At 35.4% G+C, this 16,153-nt stretch overlaps 1 protein-coding gene across 4 annotated transcripts in view; it reads left to right on the top strand.

The window, feature by feature from the left end:
• The window catches only part of RC3H1 (ring finger and CCCH-type domains 1), a 75,343-nt gene that overhangs the window by 52,524 nt on the left and 6,666 nt on the right, over positions 1–16,153 (top strand). For 2 of the 4 annotated variants that reach the window (XM_080824308.1, XM_080824307.1), the window contains exons 8-15: positions 1,951–2,069; positions 3,654–3,766; positions 6,783–7,064; positions 7,391–7,605; positions 10,169–10,536; positions 11,364–11,534; positions 14,038–14,190; positions 15,892–16,105. In XM_080824308.1, coding sequence (XP_080680434.1) covers positions 1,951–2,069; positions 3,654–3,766; positions 6,783–7,064; positions 7,391–7,605; positions 10,169–10,536; positions 11,364–11,534; positions 14,038–14,190; positions 15,892–16,105 — 1,635 coding nt within the window. The remainder of the gene's footprint in view (positions 1–1,950; positions 2,070–3,653; positions 3,767–6,782; positions 7,065–7,390; positions 7,606–10,168; positions 10,537–11,363; positions 11,535–14,037; positions 14,191–15,891; positions 16,106–16,153) is intronic. The other 2 variants (XM_080824309.1, XM_080824310.1) reach the window with 2 other exon arrangements.

The raw sequence follows: 16,153 nt of genomic DNA, 5'->3' as shown, positions 1-16,153 counted from the left end.
GGAGATCTCTTCAACTCTTCTTTCTCATGTGTGGTACCTCTTATCCAGCAGCATACCCTGTAGGTCCTTCCCTTTAAAATCCATGTAGAATCCATCTGCTTATAACCTTCACTGCTACCATCCTCACTCTCTTCAGGGATTACAGAATCACCTCCTGTTATCAGTCTGGTTTTAGCATAGGAGCTAGAGTGATCCTGTTACCCGTCTGCTCAGAAATTCTCCAGAACTGGGGCGCCTGGGTGGCTCAGTGGGTTAAAGCCTCTGCCTTCAGATCATGATCCCAGAGTCCTGGGATCGAGCCCCGCATTGGGCTCTCTGCTCTGCGGAAAGCTTGCTTCCTCCTCTCTCTCTGCCTGCCTCCCTGCCTACTTGTGATCTCTGTCTGTCAAATAAATAAATAAAATCTTTAACCAAAAAAAAAAAAAAAAAGAAATTCTCCAGAACTGATTGAGCCCTGTGTTGGGTTCCACACTCAGCATGGAGTCGGCTTCAGATTCTCCCCCTTGCCTTGCTCACACACGTGTGTGCGCTCTCGCTCACTCTCTAAAAATAAATGAAATCTTAAAGAATTCTCCAGTGCTTTCCATTGTTCAGTAAAAGTGAAAATCTTTCCCGTGACCTCACATGATCTGGGGTTCTTACCTCTTTCTAAGCTTATTTTCTATTCTTTTCCACCTAACTCACTCTTTTCCAGTTTCACCTCTGTGGAACATGCCAGGCATACTCCCACATCAGGGTCTTTCCACTTATTCTTTTTCCCTAGAACATTTTTGTCCTAGTGTATCCACAAGGCACAGTCATCCCGTTTTTTCAGGTCTTTAATCAAATGTAACCTTCTCGAGGAGACATTCTCAGGCCACCCAGTCTAAAATTTTATACATACCTGTCCCACCCCCTTTCTGTGCTCTATTTCTTCAAGTCATCGTTATCTAAATTGTTTTATTTTGATTATCTTATTTACTGTCTGTCTCCTCTTCTTGGATATAATGGGTTTTTGTTTTGATCACTGTTGCTTCCCTAGCAACTAGAACAATACCTGGGACTTAGTAGGTGTTCCCAATAATACTTTGTTGTATGACTGTTCTCTTCACCTTTTCTAGATCTTCATTTTTTTTTCAAGTGAAACTCCCATGTGTCCTTCAAAGCCTTATTCACAGCCATCACCTAGAAGTCTTTCAGAGTGTCTCCAGTAGGAGGTCATCTCTGTATTTGTGTTCTCACTTTTTATATTTTCTCCTAGAGAACATTTCATAGTTGTGGTTAACTTTTCCTTTATAAAAATCACAGCACTGTCACTAGACAAATATTAAATGAAGAGGATATAGCAGAGTTGCTTTATATAGTGACTCTTCTATTCAGTTTCTTTAAACGTTCTGTTTACCAATACATCATTTATGCAGAATTTCAAAATGGACATTACAAATTGGCTAGTCCACAGTTAAGTTTTGTTTGGTCCACACACTGTTGGTCTGCACAATATTCTAAATTTTTTAGGTAAAACTTAAAACTGGGTAATTTCACATGAAAATCTCAAATTTTAGTTTTCCCTGGGAAACAGTGGTGTATCAGGAGTGCCATCCTCGCATCATCACATAACAGCAGTCAGCTCAAGTTGAATCGTAAAGTAACCATTACCTTAGATGGGGGCCACACTCTCCAGTTCAGCACAGTCCCTGGCTCTATCTCTCTGTTGTCATTCCCAATCCTAAAGGTGGTTGCCATTTATTGTCTGGCCTACTTAATTTATGTTACGTTCCCTGTCCCTGTAGTTATTTTAATTTACAATCCATTCCTTAAAATGATTTTTAGGAGAATATGTTATTACCTGAAAAGCTGTATGAAGCCTAACTTGATTTCACTGAAGGGCTGACACTAACCCTTTTATTAGCTTAATATTGGGCAAAATATTGAATAACATCATTTAAAAATGTTTTTTAATTTGTTGTGTAGATGCTCCTCCTCCTACTTGGGAGCAGCTAGAAAATGGGCTGGTTGCTGTGCGGACTGTGGTACATGGGCTAGTAGACTATATCCAGAACCATAGCAAAAAGGGAGCAGATCAACAGCAGGTAAGGGGGATGTTGGAAACTTAGAAGTAAGCCACTGTGGGTGTCATGACAGATACAAACAAAACCAACAAGATGACATGAGTATTTTGAGACTCTGACTATAGAAACTATAAATTAGTTTAATATGGCTTATAGCCAATTTAATGGGTTAGTGTGGTAATTTTATCTGGCAACAATGGAATTAAATAATCCTGTTAGTTGTACTGGAGTCATTTTTCACTTTGGATGTGTAGCAGCATTTGATTCTGTGCTAAAGGTTCTATGTTAAATAAGATGATCCTCATTGGTAACTGTTACATTATAGTTTGATAATATATATCACTTTTTAATGCTGTGTCTGTCCAGTACTATTCATATGTTTGTAAATGCTTCTTCTGTAGTAGTAGTTTAACATTTTCATTCATATAAGGTCTGTTGTGCAAGTGGGCCAGATTTTTCTTCAAATACTTTTAAGTGAAGTATACGGCAGTAAAATGTAATAGCTAATGTTATGGCTACAGTTTTTCATTTTATTTTGCTCTTGGGGATTTATGTTAGGTTCGTTAGATCTCTTATCTTGCCATAGTAAGCTTGTGAAATTAAAGCTTTGTTATTAATTTATCTGGTTCAGGTAAATATTAACAATAGATTATTCAATATTTCTTTTTTCTTTGAGAGGCATGAAACATTAAGTTCCATTCAGTATCCTGCGGAGTAGGGGGGCACCTGGCTGACTTGGTAGAGCATGTGACTCTTGATCTCAGGGTTGTGAGTTTGAGCTCCCATATTGGGTATAGAGATTACTTAAAAATAAAATCTTTTATTTTTATAAATCTTTATAAATTTTATAAATCTATAAATTTTTATAAAATCTGTCCTGCTGAGTAGAATAATATGGATACAGTTTTCCTAAATAAGCATAGATCAGACTTTATTTTATGATAAGAAATAAAGTATTAAAAACTTTAACTCCATGTTCTATTAGACATCATGAAGAATGTAACAATAAGATTAATCTTTTAAGTTCTATCAATAGGTGATAAAATGAATCAAATTTCATTTAGCTTAGTATTGTGTTTGATACCTTCGTTAACTCCCAAGTCCATCCTCCTTTCTTATACTAGAAAATAATAATTATTTCATTTGTACTTGTAGAGATATCGTAAGTCCTTGATAAGTTCTTCTGCATATCAAGAATTGGTTACAGAGTATTTTTCATTTATAGAGCCCACTGTAGACTTGTGTTGTGTCATAGGAAAACCTAATTGTAAATATAGCTAACACTACATATTGTCCAAAACAAATATTAGAACACATATTAAACATTGGAAAGCCCTAAACTCCAGTGGTTTGTTTTTCCATTATAAACCTGGAAAGAAAATGATAAAGCTGTCATGAGATTTAATCTAGGAGTTATATGATGCTACATGTTTGAGAATTAATGCCTACATATCAAAAAATCAGGACCCCATTCTTCATAATTAATTTATTTTTGGACTCTGAGACTGTAGACAGAATGGCTTTCTAACACTTTTGCTCTGGGCAGTCTAGATAATTGTGTGAGTTAGTTTGAATCAGTATCTAATGTTTTAACTTTGGTCTCAGCCTCCACAGCATAGCAAATATAAAACATACATGTGTCGAGATATGAAGCAGAGAGGAGGATGCCCTCGTGGGGCCAGCTGTACATTTGCACACTCACAGGAGGAACTGGAGAAGTAAGTGCGAAAGTTGTTAAACTCAACCTTCTAATAACTTGTTATGAAATAAGGTAGAGTTACTAAGTAGAATAATTTGCCATTGTTAGGAAACAGAAAAGGAGCAGCTGCATTCTCTTTAATGAATGGGGAAAGTTTAGAAAGTAATATAGATTTTTTAAAAAAGAAAACCAAGGCAGTTTCTTCAGCTTTAATTATATTGTGCCCACAAATAGGAAACTAAATATAGAAGTGAGTCATTTGCACTACCAAAAAAAAAAATTAAACTCTAAAAATTTTCATCAATTTTAACTGATTTTAACTAATTGAATAATGTATTTTCAATTGAAAAATTTGCCCTTTGTTCTATTCACCAAATGATTTTATCGCCAGGTATAACTTCACAGATTCTTTTAAATTTCAAAGATCAGATAATTCCAATGATGGTACATTTTCCAGCACATAGTAGAAAGAAAAGAAAACCTTTTAATTTTTTTATAAAGCCAGTGTAACATTGCCACTAAACTTGACAAAGATAAGACAATTGAAGAAAATACCAATTCATCCTCACATATTAATATTTTTAAAATCCCAAGTATTAGAATTCAATAATACATTAAAGTAGACGCCATGGAGTGCAAAGATAACACACTATAGTTACTTTAGGGTTAGAATCAAATGTTCGTAATAGATCAAACTTATTTAATAGAAGAAAGCTGTTATATAGACACTTCCTCGGCATAATTGTATCTCAAAAGCTAGTATGATTACATGATGCTCAACTTGTAAACTATTAGATTCAGTCTCATTCAAGTTGACATAAGACACAATTTAGTAGTAGTAAGACTACTACTTCAGTGAAATTTCAGTTAGAATATTAACATGAGGATTGTTAGGACCTAACAAAACCACTCGCTGAGTAAAGTAAATATGTACAAATAGCCAGAAAATTTCTGAAAAAATAAGTTTCAACAGATTAGACTAACAACCATTAAGGTGTATTATGAGCTTCAGTGCACAAAGACTGTGGTGTTAGCATAGGAACAGCTAAACATATTTCCATGAAATATGATGGAAAATCTAGAAAGAATACCAGACACAATAGGAACTGAGCGTTTGTGCTGAAGGTGGCATTTCATCGATAACAAAGATGATGACATGGAAACAACTTCTATCCATTTGAAAAATAATTAGAACTCAATTCTTACCTTTATATCAGAATGAATTATAAATGCTTTAGAGATTTAAATCTTTAAGAAGGCAACTGTACCTAGAGATCTTTTCTGTTGTGACTTAATCTTATAATAGGAAAGAATTTTTGAAAGACAACCCAGCATCCATAAAGGAGAAGATTGATTAATATGGTTACATAAAAATACAAAGATGTGGCCCAAACACCACAATTAAAAATAAAAGATTGGTGGGGAAATGACGTAGAGAGGACTGACATCCCCAGTATAAAACGAATTACTACACATCTGTAAGGAGAAGAACCAGTAAATATAGGGATCATGAACAAATAGGCAATTCATGGAAGAATACTAAAAAAAAAAAATGTAAAACAATGTCAGCTTCACTGATTGTTTGAATACAAATTAAAACAAAATTTTCAGGGGCACCCATATGGCTCAGTCGATGGAGCATTAGGACTCTTGGTTTCCGCTCAGTTCATGATTTCAGGGTCCTGAGATGGAGGGGCAAGGGTGTCAGGCTCCCTGCTCCGCCAGAGTCTGCTAATCCCTCCCCACACCCTCCACGCATGCGTATGCATGTATGGTGTGTGCTCCCTAAGTAAAATCTTTTTTAAAATGACATTTTGAACTAGCAAATTAAGAGAGACTGTGATACTAGTGTTCGATGAAATAATGGAAAAGGACATTTCTTCTTTACCATTAGGAGTTACAGTAGTTTTAGAGCATTATAACAATTTTTAATGTGCATACATTAGACTTAAAATTCTCTTCTGGTTAGTCACACAAGGATGCAAGTACATATACATAAGTATCCGTTACTGCATTGTTTTAATAGCAAAAAATTAGAAATAGCCTAAAATGTACCAACATACAGGAATATCCAAGTTACAAAGTAGAAGGAGAAGTTACTCATATATGACCCTATTTCTGTTAATAATAGTCTTACAAACATATTAATATTAAGGCAGGGTATAGAGGGAAAAATCTGTATGATTATGTACCAAACTGTTTACAGTGGTTACACCTAAGGAGTATTGTCTCCTCTCCACCCCTCTGAAATTTGTCAAATATGGGAAACATTCAGGAAAAAAGCATTATTCTTATGGGAGTTTGTTTTTGAGATACTTTTTCAGTGTCCTAGCAGGTGTAAATAGATTTTCTTTCACTGTTGAGGAACAAGGGTACTGACGTCGGATGGCTTAATAGTTTTACTGTGGTTAGATTTAGAATCTACATGGCTTTTACACCCCAGTGTCTGTTTAAATTTGGGCATTATTCTGTATTGTTTATATTCATCCACTTTTAAAATAATTTCAATTTTGTGTAGGTGCACATAACATTAGAATCTTGGAATCATATCAGATACAAAGTACTATCTTAATTTAAAAATTTTAATGGAATAAATGGTAAATTTTTCTCTGCACACTGGCTTTTTGTCTTATTGTTAATTTATAATATAGGTTAACTGTATCCTAAGGCATTTGAGGGAAAGCTAAAGTAAGATATTTCAGAAACTGTCCCCTAAAGATTTTTCTACCCCCTCCAATGTTTCAGAAATAGAAATTACAATTAAAGTAAGTTATAATGCAGATATTACTTAGTATGATTTGTGATATTATAAATACTCATTATGAGGAATTTTATACTTAGTGTGTTGCCTGAGATTTTGTAGTATCTACACACACAAATTTCAAGTTGATAGCTACGGCTGATGTTTCAAAAGAATTTCTAGAAAGTAATATTCTTAGTATCTTTTCCTTTGATCTGTTTCTCAAATACATTTTAGTTCTTGGTTTTGCTTTTATAATTTTGGGTTTTGGTGTGTGACTTTGCTTTCTGTGTAGGTTTCGTAAAATGAATAAACGCCTAGTTCCCAGAAGACCCCTGAGTGCCTCTTTGGGTCAACTTAATGAGGTGGGCCTGCCTTCAGCAGCTGTCCTTCCAGATGAAGGTGCAGTGGATCTGCCTAGCAGAAAAACCCCTGCTCTGCCAAATGGAATTGTATCAGCAGGGAGTACAGTAACACAGCTGATTCCACGAGGGACAGATGCCACCTACGATTCTAGTCTGAAGCCAGGAAAGATAGATCATCTGAGCAGTAGTGCCCCTGGATCTCCTCCTGACCTGTACGTCATTTTTCCTAGCTGTTATTTAAAAGTTTCTTCTTTACAAACAAAGTAGAGGGAAGAAAGAATAATCAGAGTTTTATTTAAAAAAAAAAAAAATCCACTTCATTTTTGGCTTTATTTTGTTATTTCCTGTTTTAGTGATTTTAAGAAACAATTAGCATAAATGAACTAAGATCAAAGTTTATGAAATTTGTAGAGGAATGGACTATTGGGGAAAAAGTTTCCCAAATTAAGGCTTTAAAAAAAAAAACATTTTGCAATTTGTGTATATTAGAAGTATTTTTGAGACCTTAAACTTGACTTGTAGAATCTTACTCCTTTAGGCTAGAATCTGTCCCTAAGAGTATTTCTGCCTTACCTGTGAATCCACATCCTGTACCTCCAAGGGGGCCGACAGATTTGCCTCCGATGCCTGTCTCCAAACCACTTCAGATGGTACCACGAGGTTCTCAGTTATACCCAGCACAGCAGGCAGATGTTTATTATCAGGATCCTCGAGGAGCTGCTCCACCGTTTGAACCAGCACCGTATCAGCAGGGTAATGATCTTTTATGTTGCTCTCTTTTTTTAGGAGTTATGAGAATAATTCTAAGAAAGAGTGGTCATATTTGCAGCAGGCTCAAGATAAATAAATGTGCTTATGTGATCCTTTAGAAAAAGCAGAGATTTTATGACCAACTAAATAGTATAAAATAAGTGAATTAACAGAGGTACATCAAGCAAACTGCCTATCACGGGAAGCTAGTTGTATATTAAATACGTACATATTTAATATATGTATTTATTTAATTACATATTTAATATATGTATAGTTATACAAGTTATACAAGTCACCCAAGTAAACAATAGAAACTTACTTAACTAAGGCAGTATATATTTTCCTGACCAAAATTTTCTTCAAGCATGCAAAAGAATTTAATATTATAGTGAGTATAAATTAAACACACAGAGTAAGTTTCTCTTGGTGTCATTTATCACCTAATATTTTTTTCTGGGCTGTGTAATATATATGAAAAAAAGTAGCATACATACTGTAGAGAGTTAGTAGTGTAGAATCGATATTAGTAAAGAAATAGTATAAGTAAACATACATTATATATGTGTGTGCACATATTTGTGCTAAAAACTAAGCATTCAGTTGTGGTTAATATTAATGTGATAGAGATTAATGCAAGACTCAAGGGAGATCACTGAGAACTTGGAGAATCAAAAAGACTTTATGAAAGAATGCCCTAAAAGTATGGGAATAAAAAGATAAATTTATGAATGGATTGCAAAGATGACAGTCTAGAGTTGAGGAGGAGTAAGGGTACTTGGTAAACCAGGTATGATTATTGAGGCCTGTATTAGTGTGGTAGGAAAGAAGAAGAAGGGATTTGAGAAAATAGTCAAAATTGAGAAATTAGCCAGCTTTAATGACAATACTAGGTATGGATAGCGAAGGAGTGGAGACGACGGAGGCTTCACATATACAACTCCTGTGCAAAATAGGAACACTGATTTTTAAAGTGTTGGGTCTCTGTCAGAGACCGTGTGGTGCTATTATTTTTTTAAACTGAAGTAGATTAAAGGTGTTCTCCATTTCCTTTTCCCAAGGTTGTCTTAATTTTGAATTAGTAATGTCTTCTCTGCTTCCTAAAGAATAGCTTTAAATTGGTATGGCATTTATTACTACATGAAAAAATATGATGAAAGTTTTTTGTATCTTCCTTTGGGCCATCCATCACAAGAAATATTCATCTACTTTTGTTAAGATGACCTTAAATACACTGTATCAGTCAAGGTCCAGAGTCAGGGATCAGAAATCATGGTTGCTGTATTAAGCAGAAAGAGGTTGAATGCAGGGAGTTGAGGTGCCTACAGAATCCGTGGAAGTACTGCAAAAGCAGGCTGAAGCTAGGCCTGGAGGAGTGAGTCCCAGAAGCAGATACTGAAAAAGCCTGTTAATAGTGAGGAAGCAGGGCGCCTGGGTGGCTCAGTTGGTTAAGCAACTGCCTTCGGCTCAGGTTATGATTCTGGAGTCCTGGAATCGAGTCCCTCATCGGGCTCCCAGCTCCACGTGGAGTCTGCTTCTTCCTCTGACCTTCTCCCTTCTCATGCTTTCTTTCATTCTCTCTCTCTCTCTCCCAGATGGATAAATAAAATATTTAAAAAAAAAAAAAGTGTGGAAACAGGGCACCTGGGTGGCTCGGTCGTTAAGCGTCTGCCTTCAGCTCAGGTTATGACCCCAGGGTTCTGGGATGGAGCCTGCTTCTCTCTTTCCCTCTGCCTCTCCTCCAGTTTGTGCATGCACGGTCTCTCTCTTGCATGCATGCACACTCTCTCAAATAAATCTTTAATAAAAAACAGTGAAGAAGCAATAGAAAAAGGAAGCATGGGTCCTACCTGTGTGCCGGGATCATATCGCTTGAAGCCAAAGTCTGAAAATTGGGAAGCTACTGCTACAACTCTTGTCTCCAGAGCTCCCGAGCTCTGCAGCAGCAGAATAGATCTGTGTGTGCCACATTCCTTTCCACTTAACTCCATTTCACATTCAGATTTCATGTGAGTGATTTGTGGAACCTGAATTTCAGTTAAAGTAATCTTTAACTTTCCAATATTTGCATTGCATTAAGGCATAGCAGAAAAGATGGTCAAACAACTGAGAGAGCCTTAGTTTTTTCAATGACTTTTAAGGATTAAGGTTAATTTTTGTTTATTCTTTCATAAAACTAACCTGACTACAGCAGAGGGGAAAACAAGTAAATAAATGAGTGGATTTAAAAAAAAGAAAGAAAAAAGAAATGAGTGGATTGAGGCGCCTGGGTGGCTCAGTGGGTTAAGCCTCTGCTTTTGGCTCAGGTCATGGTCCCAGGGTCCTGGGATCGAGCCCTGCATCGGGCTCTCTGCTCAGCGGGGAGCCTGCTTCCCCCTCTCTCTCTGCCTGCCTGTCTGCCTACTTGTGATCTCTCTCTCTGTGTCAAATAAATAAATAAAATCTTCAAAAAAAAAAAGAAATGAGTGGATTATTAATTCTTTAGTGTTGACTTATATTAAAAGGAAAAATATAGAAAAATAGATTGGCTTATCGTTGCTTTTGGTTCCTTTTTTGTATTGTACAGGTATGTACTATACTACACCACCACAGTGTGTGTCTCGCTTTGTCAGACCTCCACCATCTGCTCCTGAACCTGGTCCTCCCTACTTGGATCATTATCCACCCTATCTCCAAGATCGTGTAGTCAACTCTCAGTATGGCACACAGCCACAACAGTACCCACCTATGTACCCACCACACTATGACGGCCGCCGAGTGTACCCTGCTCAGTCTTACACAAGAGAGGAGATTTTCCGAGAAAGTCCTATACCCATTGAGGTTCCACCTGCAGCAGTACCATCCTATGTACCAGAATCCAGAGAAAGATACCAACAGATGGAGGGTTACTATCCAGTGGCTCCTCATCCAACTCAGATCAGACCTTCGTACAGAGTATGCTGGTTTTTTTTTTTTTTCTTATTATGTAGATTTAGTTTGATTATTGGTTGTAGTGATTTACCTTTTTGCCATGGTAGTAACCCTTTGTTCGATCAATTCTTTTTTATGAGAAAGCTTCCCCCTTCCTTTTTTTTCATCTTTTCGCAATTTGGGTAGAGTTCTTTTTTTGTTTTGCATTTTCTTTTTTTTAACTTAATATTAAAGGGAAAAAAAAATCCTACCCCACTCCCACTAACCCTTCTTAGTTTCTGAACTTTAGTTTTATTAACATTTCTAGGTCCACATTTGACCCTTGAGCAATGCAGGCATTAAAGGGCACAGTGTCCCCCATGCAATTGAAAAATGCATGTGTAACTTTTGACTCCCCAAAAACTTAACTACTAATAGCTTACTGTTGACCAGAAGCCTAACATAAACAGTCAGTTAACACATATTTTGTATGTTGTATGTATTATATGCTGTATTCTTAAAATATGGTAAGCTAGAGAAAAGAAAATGTTATTAAAATCATTAGAGAAAATATATTTACAGAACTGTTTTTATTGAAAAAATCCATTTGTAAGTGGCCCTGTTGCAGTTCAAGCGTCAAATGTATTTGAAGTTATGGTCTCTGGCCAAGGAAAAGAAATTTAAATTTAGCTCTTTGGGAAAACCTCAAGAGTTTTGAGGGGCTTTGTTTTATTTTGCTTTGTTTTACTAAGCCTTAGTATGTTCAGATACTGATATGAACACACAAGCTGCTACCTATTTAAAATATGTGCTAAATGAGCTAATGTGTTTTGAAATTCTTTTTCAGTTTTTACTAATCTTTGCATTTCCAGGACCCTCCTTATAGCCGGCTTCCTCCTCCTCCTCCTCAGCCCCATCCTAGTCTAGATGAGCTACATCGAAGACGAAAGGAAATAATGGCCCAGCTAGAGGAAAGGAAGGTTATCTCTCCACCTCCTTTTGCACCTTCGCCAACATTGCCTCCTACCTTTCATCAAGAGGAAGTAAGCACATCATCTTTATTTTTTTTTATTTTTATTTTTTAAAGATTTTGTTTCTTTATTTGACAGATAGAGATCACAGGTAGGCAGAGGGGCAGGCAGAGAGACAGAGAGAGAGGAAGAAGCATGCTCTCCACCGAGCAGAGAGCCCAACGTGGGGCTCAATCCCAAGACCCTGGGACCATGACCCAAGCCGAAGGCAGAGGCCCCAATCCACTGACCCACCCAGGCACCCCAAGCACATCATTTTTAGTCTCATTTATCATTTTTTCCTTCACCAGTTGTTTGTTGCATATCTTATTTAAGTATTAAGTAATCTTGGCTATTTCTAAAATTATGAAGATTTTTTTCTTGTGTTTTCTTCTAAAAGGTTTATTTTGTTTTACATTTAGATCTACAGTCCATCTAGAATTGATTTACTGTGTTAGGAGTAGAGATCCATTTTTTCCCCAAAGGATATCTCATTGATCTAGTACCATTTAATGAAAAGACCATCTTTTCCCTAGTGTCCAGAAGTCACCATAATCATAATCCGGTCACTTTGTCATAATCAGGTGACTATAAATGTTTCTGGACTCTATTTTGTTTCATTGGTCTATTTCTCTGTCTTTGCACCAATACCACATTGTCTTAGTATAGTTTTATAACAGATGGCTAATGAGTACTTTAAATAATACGGCTAATCCAAGTTCAGTTGTACTGTAAGCATAAAATGTACACTGGATCTGAAGATTTAGTACACCCCAGGAATACAAGATTTCATTAATTTCCTTTTTTCATTAATGAATTTCTTAATTACATATTAAAATGATAATACTTTAGCAGTGCCTTGGGTAGCTCAGTTGCTTAAGCATCCAATTCTTTTTTTTTTTTTTAAGATTTTATTTATTTAGCATCCAATTCTTGATCTCAGCTCAGGTCTTGATCTCAGGGTCATGAATTCAAGCCCCATGTTGGGCTCCACGCAGAGCATGGAGCCTACTTAAAAAAAAAAAAAAAGATAATACTTCGTATGTATTAGATTAAATAGAATGTATTATTAAAATTAATTTTACCTGTTTCTTTTTTTCATGTGACTGCCAAAAATTTAAAAAATTATATATGTAGGTCTCATTGTATTTCCGTTGGGATCGAGCCTGCTTCTTCCTCTCCCTCTGCTCCTCCCCACTTCCTGGTACTCTCAAATAAACAAATAAATAAATAAATGTAAATTCATACATTATGAGAATACAAAACATAGAGAAATTTCTCCAAAATCCCATTTTCTGTATCATTGTAAGTTTATTATAAGTTTCAACTTTCTAAATATATTTCAACCCTTGTGTGCATGAACTAACCTATTACTTTTTAATAGGATCATTTAGTAATACATCCTGTGGTTTTGTTTATATTTACATTTTTTGTTTATTGTTTTTACTTGACCAATTATCCTGTATATTTTTCTTTGTCAGTATATAAATTTATCTAGTTCTTTTTAACAGCCACATAATATATTAGGGTGGGGCAGGGTAAGCACTCTTGTTAGTAGGTCATATCTTTAAAAAGCTAGCTATTCTACATGAAGTTTGCATGTGAAGGAGAAATAAAGATAAAATTTTTAAATTGGGATAGGACAAAGCAGTTTATAAACAGTAGAAATGGGAGTTGTGGGTGAAAATGATTAATATTTATGAACAGCATAACCCTCTGTCACTATAGAAAAAGGAGTAATGATGACTCAGAAAAGAGATTTTTTTTTTTTTTTTTAAGATAGGGGGAGGCATAGAACCACTTAGATATATCAATAGCCCCTATGTTACCAGTATATCAATATATATATATTTCTGATAAAGTTCTAGTCCTAGTACTGGCCTATAATGGTGTAGCCTTAGATCAGCTGTGTTCTCATAGGGATCTGAGGAACATATGAGGTAGTATACTTAAAAACACTTTGAAAACTGTAAAACTTTACACAAATGTCAGTATTGTGATTTTAATAAAAATACGTTAGACCTGGAATAGCTTTTCTGTTATTATATAATTTCAGAACTCATCTTGAGAAAATTCAGTATCTTACCCTTTTCACTTCGCAGAATCAACCTAAGGATGAGAATTTATTTAAAATACGAATTAATGCTATTAGAGAGATTTCAATAAGAAAGTTACTGCATCATGATGCACTATATAGAATATTCTAAGCTACATTTTAAGTAGTTTTTAATGCTCTTGTTTACCTGGAATGTTCTTAAAAGAAACAATGAGGAGTGTCCAGCAAAACTAGGGCCTGGTACATTTAAGGGTTCCATCTGATAAAGAAGAGGATGAGCAAACCTCCTCAAAAATCCCATCTTCACTTGTGTATTTTTCATAGTCTACAAAAATCTTCTGTTGTAACAGATCAGATAATCATCATTATGTTGCTTTAGCATATGGTGTTCTAAGACATTCATGCTTTTTCTGTGTTGTTACTTGTAAGACCCATTCCCTATACATATATATATATACACCTTTTTCCCCCCATCTATAGTTTCTGGATGAAGACTTGAAGGTAGCTGGGAAATACAAAGGAAATGATTATAGCCAGTATTCTCCCTGGTCATGTGACACCATCGGCTCCTACATTGGAACCAAAGATGCAAAACCCAAAGATGTGGTGGCAGCGGGGAGTGTGGAAATGATGGTATGTCTGATACTGTCATAATGAATACAAATGAAGAGAAACCAGATGAATCAGGCCCTGTTAATAGTGTAGACACAAATAATTGAGATTTCCTTAAGAATTTCAGACCGTATTCTATATGATGTGAATTGAATTATGTTTAAACTATATGGATTTTTTGTTTCTTTCAGGTATAAACATAAATCTTCTAATACATATCTAGATAGACAAAGAAGATCATTTATTGTATTTCTGAGCAGCCAACAGTTAACCAAACAACTGTTTAGAACCCAAATTAAATTATTTTGTATGATTAATCAGGATCTTAAATTTCTTGTTCAAGTAAATTATAACTCTTACAGCTCTGGGGTTTAAACAATGAAGTTGAATCTAATGAGCAGAAGTAGTATTTGAGTCAGAATTGTAGCTAGTAAGGTGAACTGTGGTATGTTGAAATATAATGGCTCAATTTTATTTTTATGTGTCTAATACTAAGCTATATATATATATAACTATCTTAATTGCTTCTTTATTTTTTAAAGAAATAAAACTTTATAGAAGTAGTTAAATCTTCTTGTATATACCTCCCCAATCTCATTTTTCTTCCTTCCATCTTCCCTGGAGGTAACCTTTATCTTGAATTGAAACTTTATCATTTCATGGATACTTTTATACTATTCCTAAACAATTTTGGTTTGTATGTTTATAGGCCTTATATATATTACATACTTCAACTTGCATTTTCATTCAACTTTGTTTTTGAGATGTATCCAAAGTTATAGGTCAGGTTCTTTAATTTTAACTGGTTTTATCAAAAACCATTGTATGATAGCTGGTGTTGTATAGTAAATACATATACAAATTATTATTTCTTTTCCTGGCTACAGGGAGTTTGCTTTTCCCTCTCCCTCTGCCCCCTTCCCTGTTCATGCTCTCTCTCTCTCTCAAAAAATAAAATCTTAAAATGGGTGGAGGATTATTATATTATAACCAAAATTAGCAAAATAAGACTCATTTCCTTAAATCTCTCAAAAATAAAAATATTTGTCAACCTAACCTAGATAGAATTGAAAATCTCCCAACTGGTTGAAAGACCATTAGTGTTTTTCATTAGTGTGCATGTAAATTATGTTGGAGTCTAAGTAGAACCTGTTAAAGTGCAGTTCCTAATTCGATAAGACCAGGGTGGGACCTGAGATTCTGCATTTCTGATGAGTTCCCACATGCTGCTGCTGCTATTGGCCCTCAAAGTATATTTTGAGCAACAAGGGCCTACCAGTTAGATTTCTGTTTCCATTTATCTTGGTACTTACTTCTAATTGGAATCTCTTTGAAACATCTGCATTGGCACTTCATATTTTTAGGCAGTGGTTTTCTAACTATTGAGTTTTGAAATTGAGTGGGTTGTGATGGGTCTTTTTTTTTAAAGAATAATTTAGAATAACAGTATAAATATAGGAGCACATACAGTAAGAGGTAAATATCTATCATGAAATTATATCTGTATATTAGAATGTATATACATGTACTGGGTCATGATGTAAAATGTATTTCTTATTGTGATTGGAGGTTTAAAAAGCAATGTTTACGATGACAAGCAAATTATTTTAGTCCTACCAATAAAGACGTTATACTCTTTTTTTTAAAACCTTACCACAGAGCTGGAGGACATAATGTTAGAGATCTAAGTGTAAGGTGGATTTCTCATTTTCTTTTTACCAGAATGTGGAGAGTAAAGGAATGAGAGATCAGCGACTGGATCTTCAGAGAAGAGCAGCAGAAACCAGTGATGATGACCTTATCCCATTTGGAGACCGACCAACTGTATCTCGGTTTGGTGCCATCTCTCGAACCTCCAAAACAATATATCAGGGTGCTGGTCCAATGCAGGCCATGGCACCTCAGGGAGCTCCCACAAAACCTATTAATATTTCAGGTAAGAATCGAAGGTAAGCTGATCTAGTGGGTTCTTATTCATGACTTT

The sequence above is a fragment of the Martes martes genome (assembly GCF_963455335.1).
Source record: "Martes martes genome assembly, chromosome: 15".
NCBI classification, from domain to species: domain Eukaryota; kingdom Metazoa; phylum Chordata; class Mammalia; order Carnivora; family Mustelidae; genus Martes; species Martes martes.
This window is presented reverse-complemented; position numbering and strand designations above follow the sequence as displayed.